The sequence below is a fragment of the Nannospalax galili genome, unplaced genomic scaffold (genome assembly GCF_000622305.1).
Source record: "Nannospalax galili isolate Female #2095 unplaced genomic scaffold, S.galili_v1.0 scaffold1210, whole genome shotgun sequence".
Lineage (NCBI taxonomy): Eukaryota > Metazoa > Chordata > Mammalia > Rodentia > Spalacidae > Nannospalax > Nannospalax galili.
Window position 1 is genome coordinate 423522 of NW_008328216.1, and position 12208 is coordinate 435729.

Sequence of the window (12208 nt, forward strand, 5' to 3'; positions counted from 1 at the left end):
ACACATATGGGTGCCAGAAAATGATGTCAGATTCCCCTGGAGCAGGAGTTATAGACACCTGTAAGCCACCCAATGTTGGTACAAAGAACCAAACTCAGGTCCTGTGGAAAAGCAGCAAGCACTTTCAACTAATGAGCCATCTCTCCAGCCCTCTCTTTTCTTAAGGACTGACCTTTTTCTCAATCTTGACGAAATTCCCAGTCACTGTATTATATGAATTAAGAGTCCCAGACTCATGTAGTATGACCGTTACACTGAGACTTTTAAATATGATTAGGAATTACAAAGCTTGTCTGTTTTATTCATTAGTAAAATTGAGGTTTAAAACCTGTAATTCAAAGGCCTATAAAAGTGAATTTGTAGGCATCATAATCATTTCAAATATTATATAGTTTGTTTCTTTTAAAAAATATTTTAAGTGTAAGCCTGAGCCCTTAATGGCTAAGCCATCTCTCCAGTCTGATTCACTTTTTTATTTAACATATATGAGTGTTTACCTGCATGTATGTAAGTGTACCATATGCATGTGGTGCCTGTGGTGGCCAGAAGAGGTCATTGGATCCTCTGGAACTAGTGTTATAGGAAGTTGTGAGCTGATGTGTAAGTGCTGGAAACCAAACCCAGGTCCAGTGCAAGAGCAGTAAGTTTTCTTAACTGCTGAGCCATTTCTCCAGCCGATAGTGTACAGTTTTAACTGCTGAGTCATCTCTTCAGCCCATTTGTTTCTTTTAAAAATTGAAAACTCAACTTTCTACAAAGTTTTTAGAAAAAAATAGCACTAGAAAAGAGCCCTGTTCCTTGTCCCCCTTCCTGTGACTCCTTGGTGCCCAGCCATATTGTCCACAACTTCCAGCTCCGAATTTTCCTTGGGGACCAGTGGAAATGCAGTCATGGTATTTTAGAGCTGGAAGAGGTCTGAGGGTGATCTTGATTTCTGGGGGCAAGACAAAGAATCCTGGAGCTCAGAGCCAGAAAATTATCTTCCCCACTGCCCAAAGATGGTTAACTGGAGCTTCTACAGCAGTTAGGGCTCTGGGGTCTTTGTCACATCTCTTTAGGTATGCCCTAGGAAGATCATGAGTTCCAGGCCAACCTGGGTAGCATAGCAAGACCCTGACTCAAACAAAAGAGAGAAGACTAAGATGTGACTCAATGACAGAGCCCTTGCCTGACATGCCCGGAACCCTGACTTCTATCCACAGCACCACACACGAAAAATAATGAGTGAATGAATGAACAAACGAATAAGATAACATTGATTTTTCTCATGGCACTCCATATGGGACCTTATGCTAACTAGTCAACAGCACCACATCCTTAAGATCCTTTGCTTCCATGAGTCAGAAAATCTTCTTTGTTCGAATAAGACACTCTACTGCCATCTGTTGGAAAATAGTCCTGGTAAACTTATCTATCTATGGTATCTGGCAGCCCCAACCCTTGGTGTGCAGTGCACAGCATTTACTGCTGTGCTCAGCCCTCGCTGACTGAGAGAGTAGATTATGTTTAAGAAATGACCTTTGGGTTCCAGAGAAGACATGTATGTCAGTGGCAGCTCCAACCTCCCATCCAAGTAATCACTCATGGGTTGTGTGCTGGGATCAGAACTTTTAGACTCTGAGGGAGCATGGAGTTTGCAAGAGGGCACCTTACTCTGGGCATCTGCAGATGACAGTGCCATAACTGTGTTAAGAACATATGTGATATTGTCGAAGAATTTTTTAATTTAAAGAAAGAATTGGGCTAATGGATTGTTGCATTCAAAGACAACTATTTTAGTTCTTGTTAGAGCATGGTCAGATCTCATGAGAAGATTGTAAGTAAAAAGCAAGGCTGTCTCTCCCCTCACTCTTGCTTCCTGTCTTGCCATATAACACTTCCTTCCTGCATGTTCCCCTTCCAGGAAGTTATCTGGGTCTTACTAGACACCATAACCAATCTTGGACATTCAACATCCCAAACTGTCTTTTCTTTGTAAAGTTTACAGCTTCGGGTATTTTGTTATAGCTACAGAAAATGCACACACACATAAGGACTCTGGATGTTTCCCTTGATGCTTGGCTCACAATGAAGCAACTTGAGGTCAAATGCCAAAGATGTTAAGTATGCCCATGAAGGCTGGGCTTGCTGGATGTTTCCCTAGGGTATATTTTATGCACTTACTGTTGGCAGTGGACAGCAGAGATTACTAGTCTTGAGTATTTAAAATATGACTATGGGGATTGAAAGTGAATGATACTATGATTCCTCAAACCTGCAGTGTGACAGACCTGCCAGCTTGGATCAAGTGTGTGCCATCATTTCAATTCCCCTACCTAAGGGCACTGAACCAAGGATTGGAGTGCAAGCTCTTCAGTTGGAGTATGAACTCAGAAAACTTTGGGAAGCAGGGAAAGGGGAGACAAGGCTGAGGAAGAAGCCAGTGAAGGAGGCTCTAGCAGGCTGACTACCAGTGCTGGCATGCTCCACAGGGAGGCTGAAACAGTGTTCCCCCGAGGGCTTGCCCACCCAGGACATGGAGTTAGGGGAGGTTTCAGGCCACTGCAGGTATGCACGTTAAGGCAGGAAGAAATGTTTGACCTCAGAAACAAAGGTTACGGATGCTGGTGAGCAAGGGACAAGAGATGCCATGTCTCCCTGGACATGGGAAACAAGCAAGCTTTAGGCTATGTCTTAGTTTCTTTCCTTGTTGCTGTGTTGAAATATGCTGACAAAAGCAACGTAAGGGAGAAAGGGTTTATTTCAGTTCAAGTTCAAGGTACAGTCCTTTATGGTGGGGAAGTCAAAGCAACAGGTGCTTGAACCAGCTGGTCCCATCATATCTATAATCAAGAAACAGAGAAGGGAGCTGGATAGATGGCTCAGCAGTTAAGAACACTGCTCTTGCAGAGGACCCAGGTTCGAGTCCCAGCACCCACACGGCGGCTACAAACTGTCCTTAACTCCGGTTCCAGGGGAATCTGAAGCCCTCTTCTGACCTCTGCAGCATTGCACGGCATGGGTGCACTCACATACATGCAGGCAATGCACTCATACACATAAAATAAAAATAATGAAAATATTTTAAGAAAAGAAACAGAGAGGGATGAATGCATGCTCCCTCTCTCCATTTTATACAGGCTAGGATTCTCTACACAGGGACTGGTCCTGCCAACAATTAAGATAGGTCTCTCTGGGACTGGAGAGATGGCTCAGTGGTTAAGAACACTGGCTGTTTTTGCAGAGACCTAGGTTCAGTTTCCAGCACCCACAGGGGGCTACAACCACCCCTAATTCCAGTTCCAGGGGATCAGACACCCTCTTCTGACCTCTGTGGGCACCAGGCACACATACGGTACACATATATACAGGCAGGCAAAACACTCAAACACATAAAATAAAACTAAATTTTTCTTTAAAAAAAAGATGAATCTCTCCACATTAATTAATGTAATCAAAATAATCCCCCATAGGCATGCTCAGAGGCTCATCTCCCAAGTGACTCTTGATCCTGTCAAGTTGAAAATTGACACTGACCATCACAGGCTACAAAAAGTTGCTTAAACATTGGACAGTAGTGCCTGCCATGACTGTGTGAGAAAAACCAGATAGTCATCTTACCATGCATGAAAAACCACAGACCAAATACGACATCAGGACAGGGCTAGAGGTCAGTCTTTCCAGAACTAAGCTGAAGAGAACTGCCACCATAAATCAGATGCAGTGCCAGCTCCCTGGAGCTGGTGCTGCTGACTCCAGCCTACAAACCCCAAGAATTCCATAGGTATGAGAGAAAGTTCTAGATGACAGGAAGTTAGAATGAGGGGCTGCAGATGTTTAAAAAAAAACACATCGTGTATGAGCAATACTTACCAAAGTGGTTCACAGATGGTCAAATTCTCTCAGAATATTAAGTTCATCAAAAAGCAAATAAAGACTGGGGAGACAGCTCAGTCAGAAATGCTTCACACAAGTATGAGGACCTGGGTTCAGTCTCAGCACCCATGTAAAAAGCCAGGCACAGTTTCAGGCTTGAAATCTGAGCACTGGAGAGGCAGAGACAGTTGGCTCCCTAGAGCTCATTGGCCAGCCAGCCTAGTATACTTGGCACATCCCTGACCATTAAGAGACCCTGTCTCAAAGCACAAAGTAGATAGCTCCTGCAAAACAACTCCTGATGTTGCACTCCACATCTGTGCACATACAAACACATACATATGCACAACACATACATATGCACAATGGGGGTAAGGGCTATTTGTTCAGGAAACGGTGGTTTCTTCCTCATCAGTTACCAGATCCTTTGCTGTTCTAGTCTGTATCACAAATATCTAGAAGAGTGCAGGGTTTTTTTTTCAAACTTGATTGATCATGACATGTGTTTTTGTTGTTTTCTTTTTTACTCCCAAACACCTCTGAACAACTCTCAGTAACTGGTATTCCCTGGCACCGTTTGGGAAACTGTTCCTGCAGCCTTAATGAACAGCTTGCTGGGAGATGAGCTACAGTAAGTTGATAGGTTTTGGAAAAGTAGACCCACATTAGCTCTTCTCTTACCAGTGTATTTTTCTACAGTCGGACCTGGAAGTTCTAACCTTCCTAGCCTTGGGAAAGCTAGGCCCTGCCTCCTCACGGCCCAGGCTTACCTTGGAATCCAACAGCCATTCCTAACCCAGCTCTTCCTCTTACCTTCCAGATGGGCTTCTTTCGCCGAAGGTACAAAGAAATCATTGAAGCCGAGAAGAACCGAAAAGAGAATGAAGAGAGTTGGGACTGGGTCCAGAAAAACCAGTGACCAACCACACCAGTCATGTGACCCCTTCCCCCATCACCAGCCTGTCACCCTTGATCTTTGTATCTTCCATATTTGGAAGAAAGAAATGTTCTCCAGATTTTTCGGAGGCCCCACTGATGCTGTCTCTTCCTCACCCTGTCAAGCCCAGGTGCCAGCCTGAGGCGGCCGGTCCGGCCAGGTCACGTGACTGGGGCCACAGCCACCACTTCCCTTTAAAAGATGAACAACTGAAGTTCGGAAAGAGAACTACAAAGCCGAGCAATATTTATGGATGCAACATTGGGTGGTCAACCCTCAGGGGAAAACTGTTACTTAAAAGTATTTTTATAAATATAAGCCTTTTATATTGATCATGTCTTTATATTTGTATCAATGTTTTATTATTTCTATTAAATAGTTATATAATTCACTCAAGCACTGAAATCTTGGAAATACATGTACCTATATACAAATTTTAAAGGATAAGGAACTTATTGTACTTTGGAACTTGCTGTTCATTGAAAAAAAAGAAAAAGGCTTGCAAATGAATTGCAGCTGAGGAAACCTCATGAAATGAATCCACCAAACTCTTGGTGTGCTGCATAAAAACCATGGAAACAGCAAGATCTGCTAAGATGTTTTCCACCGTTACTTCCTGGGGTCAAGTTTGGAGTGCTTGAAGAACCATCGGTGCTTTCTTTTACGTTCCTCTCATTGGGAGATTCCCAACAGGAACTGGGATGGAAAGCCTGATTTCCTGGCTGAAATGCTCCACATCGCTCTGACACAGCAGGCACCTCTCCCTCCTCCTCATGGAGTCAGCAAGTATGGGTGAGCAACTGGTCAACCTCAGAATGCCATCTCATCCCAGTCACCATGTCCCAGAGTTCACATGTCCAGGACTGAGTCTGTGTTCCTTGAGCAGAGACCTGTGTGTCTGTGCTGTGGGGTGTTACCTTGTCATGTGATTTTGGTCCAAAGGTCTCTGTTTCCTCTGTTACTCTTACTGTCCCCAACTGGTGGTGTTGCAGATTTCTTCCCAGACAGGATCATTCCACCTGATGTGGGGTTTTTGTTTTGTTTTGTTTTTTAATGTCTTAGGTAGGATTCTTAAGAATCAAACCCTGAAACAAGACCTTGGGTGTAAGTAATGTATTGAAGTCTTCCCAGGACACAGCAGTAAAGAGGTGGAGAAAGCAAGATGAGGAAGCCGGCAAAGGTGTCAGTTAAGGGGACGGATGACCCATGAGGTGTCTTCGGCCTCATTGGCTCTAGAAGACAAGTCATGCCTCAGAGTCTCCTAACTGGATGTCAAGGAGCTGGACTTTCATATTCCCACACCTGCAGGAGATGTAAACTTTCTCCTCAGTTCTTGCTGGCAAGATGACTCTGTCCTGTAGGGGAGAGCTTCAGGGGCACTCTCAGCTGGGGAGACATAGTAAACATGCAAAGACATCTGAACAGAGAGTACTGATGTCCCCCTTGCAGCTTTGGATATCCAGGCTCTGTGTATGACAGTGTCTGATGTCATCCTCACTATGCTCCTGGTTTGGGATGCAGTGTGACTTTCTAAAAGGGCAGTAAAGTGAGGCATTCAGCAGATTCTGCAGGGTACCTGGCCCCCATTGAACACTCACCATGCTGTGACTAGCTCCCACAGCCAGTGACCAGCTAATGAGGGAGAAAGCACAGGGCTAAGTCTTAATGCCCCACTATGTACCACTGCTGTCAAATGGAAATAAGCAGTATACCAGGCTAAGAGTCTTTCTTACCAGGTCTCATTCCCTGGAAGCTAGCATGTTAGGTGTCTGTGACCAAAACTGACACAGACCTCAACTTGACAAATACCGTTTTAGTTGTAGCAGAATGATGATGGTGCGGGGCGAGTGTGGGCCTGACACAGAGCTCATGTCTTTGATTATTATTTACACAGATGACGCTGCTGCATGAAAATGGTGGATATACACCATTTCCTTCCTGATGAACATGGGAAGGAACAACAAAGCCATGAAGCAAGCCGGTCCTAGAAGTCAGATGTTGCATCTGACTGTGGAATGGACAGTAGCCACTACAAGGCAGGGGCAGACCAGGAAACCAGTGCTCACCCAGTTTGAGCTTAATCAAAAGAAATAAGGAAAACGGTCCTGGCTTTGAAAGCCACTGACAGAGCTCTGGCTCTATATCGAGTGCTACTCCAGGTGCCGGAGGTCCCCCAGAGAACACCACAGACACCTTGTGCCTTAGGTTCTGAATTCTCCACACAGTAGGAGTGGAGTGTGGATATTGCACCAACCCCCTTTGTAGCCATCTTCTATGAATTGTGTCATGTTTTCCTTTAATAAACCATTTAGGAGTTTTAGGTGGTGAGACCAGCACAGTACCATCCTCAGTTTTAGCCAAGTGCATTTGTCCCCATTGGCCTGCTTCCAGGGCCAGTGGATGGAGCGTGGGGACGCACAGGCACAGTTCAGCCAGCCAGTAGAGCCCCACCTGAGCAAGGGCAGACAGTGAGGAAGGGCAGACTCAGCTGGGATCCAGCCACTTCTGCCCGATCCTGAATGGCAGACCCTCATGACTAGTTGTATGCTCAGTAGGTCACCATGACTTCCTAAGGCAGGTTTTAGGAAAACTCTACTTGATAGCGCCTGGAGAAAGTCCTAGCAGCCACCCCAGGGACCTGTTTAGGACAGGACAGCATTTCTGCCTATCTGATCATGCTAAGCGACAGGTACAGCAAGGGCCAGGGATGCAGCCACTAGGCCCAGGAGTGGAGAAACATTGTATTGAACTCTCAACTGGTCAGTTCACCATCTGCACTCCAGCCTTAGCAGGCTATCGAGGGAGGTAATAAGCATTGGTTGGTGTGTCTGCATTACCTCTCTAGAATGTTCTATTCAGAACCCATTGAATTGTACCCTTTTTCCTGAGTTCACTGTGGAATCCTAGCAGACATTCTCCTGGGCACCGTCCTTTGCTTCAGTTTTTCAGTTGTGTCTCCAGTGCTTCTAACCAGCTATCTGGACTGAAGTGCTTTTTTAAATATGAAAAAGGTCTTTCTAAAAAAAAAATGGACTAAAACAATGCCCCTTTATTAAGAACTGACTCCCTTCTGCTCAGTTTATATAGGACACAAGAAAGTTGGAGTATCTCCAAAGTGAGCCCTGGGCCAGCCACAAAGAGGCACAGGAATGATACCAGGAGGGAAGTGGGGAGCTGGCTTTGTGATGACTGACAGATGCACACCCAGCATCCCTGTCACTGGGGTCTCAGACCATACTTTGAGAACCCTCTTAGCAGCTCAGTGTTGGCAACAATGTTCCCTGCACCAAATCATGTAGTCCATGTTGCAAGAATCAAAGGGAAGGAGATTCTCAACAGTCATACTCCTGGCCACTCCAGTGATTAGTGACTGTATACTGTGTGCTGCCTGTCGAGCCCCAGTGTGGTGGGTGTGGAAAGGTTATTCATGCTGTTTATTTTGAGATGAGGCATTATGGGGATAGGAATGCATTATACCTGGTGATCTGAGAAGGGAATGCCCCAATTTCAACTTCCTGAATTTAGAGGTACTGCAAAGAGTTGTCCTTTGAGGGAAGGGCTGCGGATGTGGCTCAGCGGCACAGGGCTTACCTGAAATACATGAAGCCCTAGGTTCAATCTCCAGTACCACCCCCAAAATAATGTTATTTAGGAGAACCATCCCTTTAGCGAACAAAAGGCAGAAAATGTCATTTTAGCAATGCCCCAAGAATGCAGTTTTAATAGATGTTTTGTTTTGATATATGGGATAATAATATGCACGGTGGAGGGTATTTTCTGAAATAAAGAATGACTGAGGGAAGGTTGCAGAGCCAGTGGGGCCAAAAGGAACCTTCTAGAATGTCTTCTGAGTTTCCAGCACATGAAGGGAACAATGAATACATTTCCCAACATGGTGCAGTGCTCTCTCTAGCACACTGATCTCTATTTCATTTTAAGGTGTTTGGTGTGGTTTGTTGGATCCCAATGTGCACAGTGTAATTGGCAGCATGAGTTTAAGCTTTACGAGTGGCTAATTGCATGGCAGGCTCCCCACTCTGCACATCTGCAGCTTTACTGAGGTATCCACACTTCCCTAGAGAACTTTAGGTGGGAAGGCTGTCCCTCCTCATAATGTTATGTGTATTCAAGTCTCTTCAGTCACTTCTAATTCACTTGCACTGTTTGGGAAATGTCAGGTTTACAAAAATACATGTTTGGAATAAAAAAAATGGTTTCAAATGATTCTGGAGTTTCAGACTGTAATTCCTTGGCTGATAAGAACTTTCTAAGGTTCTGAAGATAGAATTCCAATACAATATAATGTAATCATTAAAGAGCATGTGGAGATCCATCCAATTCCACATGAACAACCCATTTGATGGGGCTGTTTCCTGCCCTTGACCTCCATAATTCGGACACCACCACCTCTGTGTATTGCCCAACCACCTAAGGCTCTCTACCTGAGGTCTGTTGAGATAAATACCCAAATGCAATGAGGGATTCCTCATCACAAACAGACTTCTTCCACGCATGTCTGTAAGTCACTAAATATTTTCCCAGGCTGACCTCAAACTCCCTGTGTAACCGAGGATGACCTTAAACTGATTCTTCTGCCTCCACCTGTCAAAGGCTGGGATTGTAGATGTGTACTGCTACACCTGGTTTATTTGGTGCTGACCATCAAACCCATGCCAGGAATGTCCTCAGCCCCTCTGGAGCCATCAGATCACCTCTTACTCCTCAATTCTGTCTGTACCAGGCCACCGAGGTTGGTAAGAGAATTAGTGAGCATCTCACCTAGAGCTCTGACTACACTATCAAGCTATTTTCAAGCCTCCATAAATGAAGCCTTAAGTCCTTAGGTCATGCCCCATCATCCTACATACAAATTCAGTTAAATAGTATCCAGTGAGATGTTACCAGCTCTGCACACACCTAACCCTAACCCAGAGACTACTCCAAATTATTTTGTACTTTATTTGATATAATTTTTCAACAATCGAAAGAAAATCCTATGAAATAAAACCAGTCTCATCAGAGGCTTAACTATTGTCCTTAAAGGACAGCAACAATCTAACTTTTCTTTTGAAATTTTGAGACAGGGTTCAATGTAGCCCAAATGGCCCGAGACAGTTCTAGGGATCAAACTCAGGGTCTCTGGCATGCTAAACTGACCCTCTACCCGCTGAACTTTACCCCTAACCTTTGAAAACATCAAGTTGCTGAAAAAGTTTTAAGATTTGGCAAAGGATCTCTAAGAAACCTTTTTTTTCCTAAGAAATGACAGATTAGGAAAAAAATGAAAGTCTTTCCAATTCCACATCTATTCCCCACCCTATCAGTTAGAAAAATTGGTTCCATGGAAGAGAACATTCCAAAATAACCATGGTTTATGCAGGATGGGGTGAGGACTGGGACAGCACAGTGAGGGCAACAAGGGTGTGCACGCCCAGGCTCTTGATTATCCAGAAAGAGGCTTATTTGTTCCCAGTGTGGCTAGGATAATTATGGACCGTGATCCTGAAGAGGAAACCTACCTGCCTTGCATAAGAGTCCTCTTATGGAAGGGGAGGGAAAACGGGTAGGGAGACAAAGGTACAAATTGAGCTGTAGGGACAAGTGCTCAGGGAAATTCCATGATAGGGCTGCACATTGCTGGCCTCAGGAAAAATAAGATCCCAAAAAACCCTCTCCCTGTAGATCACATCCCTTTAACTCTTTGCTAAGCAGTCCCGAGGAGCATTTCAGGTTAATCTGAAACAATCTTGTTTCCATTTCCACTATAAAAGTAGATTTTAGGACTGGGGAGATGATTCAGGAATTAAGAGCTCTTGCTGTTCTTGTAAAAGACAAGAGTTTGGATGACAGTGCCCACATCAGGCAGCTCACAACCACCTGTACCTCCAGTTTCAGGGAATCCAACACCCTCTTCTGGCCTCCATGGGCAATGCACTCATGTGTGCATACACACTGAGGGATATATGCACATAAACATAAATAAAAATAAAATAAATAATTAAGGGTCTGGAGAGATGGCTCAGCAGTTAAGAGCACTGGCTGCTCTTACAGAGGACCCAGGTTTGGTTCCCAGCTCCCACATGGCACCTAACAATGGTCCCTAACTCTACTTCCAGGGGGATCTGACACCCTCTTCTTGCCTCTGGGAGCATTACACAACACGGGTACACTTACAGACATGTAGGCAAAACACTCATACACATAAAAAGTAAATAAATAAAAAAACTGAAAAGATTTTTTTAAGTAAACTGACAAATTAAAATTTTCCTTTATCTCCTTAGTTCATTTGGCCTTTTTTTGAGGGTTGAGGCTATTTGTGATAAACTTAAAAGTTTATTTTATATTAACTTTAATATAAAAGTTACTTTTCATAGATGAAATAGAATGTTCTATCACTATATAGTTTTCCTTCCTCATCTCTAGTAATACGCTTTTTAAAAAGCAAGAACTTATATAACACAGACTGACCTTGAACTCAAACTCACTGTGTAGCTGAGGATACCCTTCAACCTCTAATTTACTGCCTCCCCTCCCAAGTTCTAGGATTGCAGGGGTGTGCCACCACACCCAGTTTTATGCAGTGGTGGAGATGGGAACCCATGCTTCATGCATACTAAACAAATAGTCTACCACCTGAGCTATATCCCCAGCTCTTTAGTAATATTTGCATAAAATCTATTTTGTGTAGTATTTGCACAGTATTTCTTTTTCCATCACTTGATCGATAACCTTTCTGTATCCTTAAGCTTCATGTGTGTGTCATCAGTAAATAGCACATAGCTGGAGTTTTAAAATCTATTCTAACAATCATCCATATTACCAAAAACATTTAGTTTATTTATTAGTGTTGATGGAAATAGATTTCTTTCTGTGTGTGTGTGTGTGTGTGTGTGTGTGTGTGTGAATGCAGGTGCCCATTACCACAGTGCACATGCTCAGGTCAGAGGACAACCTCAGACATTGGTTGTTTAAGATAGCCTCTGTTGTTTATCCACCGTGTACACCAGGCTTCTAGGATTCTCCTATCTCTGCCTCCCATCTCCCCACAGAGTACTAAGACTACAGACACATACTACTGCATCTGGCTTTACATGGGTTTTGGAGATCCAAACTCAGGTCCTCACACTTGCATGGCAAGCACTGAGTCATGCCCCAGCCCTGTTGGATTTCTCTGTATCATATTATTTCATGTTTCCTATTGTTACTGAATTTTTGTTCACTTAGCACAGGAGATTGAACCTATGACCTCAAGCATGCAAGGCAAGCGCTCTACCACTGAGCTACATCCACCCCCAGCACAGTTTATGTTTTCTTCTGGTTACCTTTTTGTATTTATTTTCCATTCTCTTTTCACATTCCATTCTTCCCCTCCCTTTTCCTTCTATCCTTTAAGCAAATACCAGATACTCAGGAACT

The 12208-nt window shown here is 44.0% G+C and overlaps 1 protein-coding gene across 2 annotated transcripts in view; it reads left to right on the forward strand.

Moving 5' to 3' along the window:
* Itga9 (integrin subunit alpha 9) overlaps positions 1 to 9016 on the forward strand; it is a 365552-nt gene extending 356536 nt beyond the window's left edge. For both annotated transcript variants that reach the window (XM_008855995.3, XM_029555637.1), the window contains one exon: positions 4676 to 9016. In XM_008855995.3, coding sequence (XP_008854217.1) covers positions 4676 to 4774 — 99 coding nt within the window. In that variant the 3' untranslated portion in view covers positions 4775 to 9016. The remainder of the gene's footprint in view (positions 1 to 4675) is intronic.
* The last annotated feature ends 3192 nt before the right edge of the window (positions 9017 to 12208 follow it).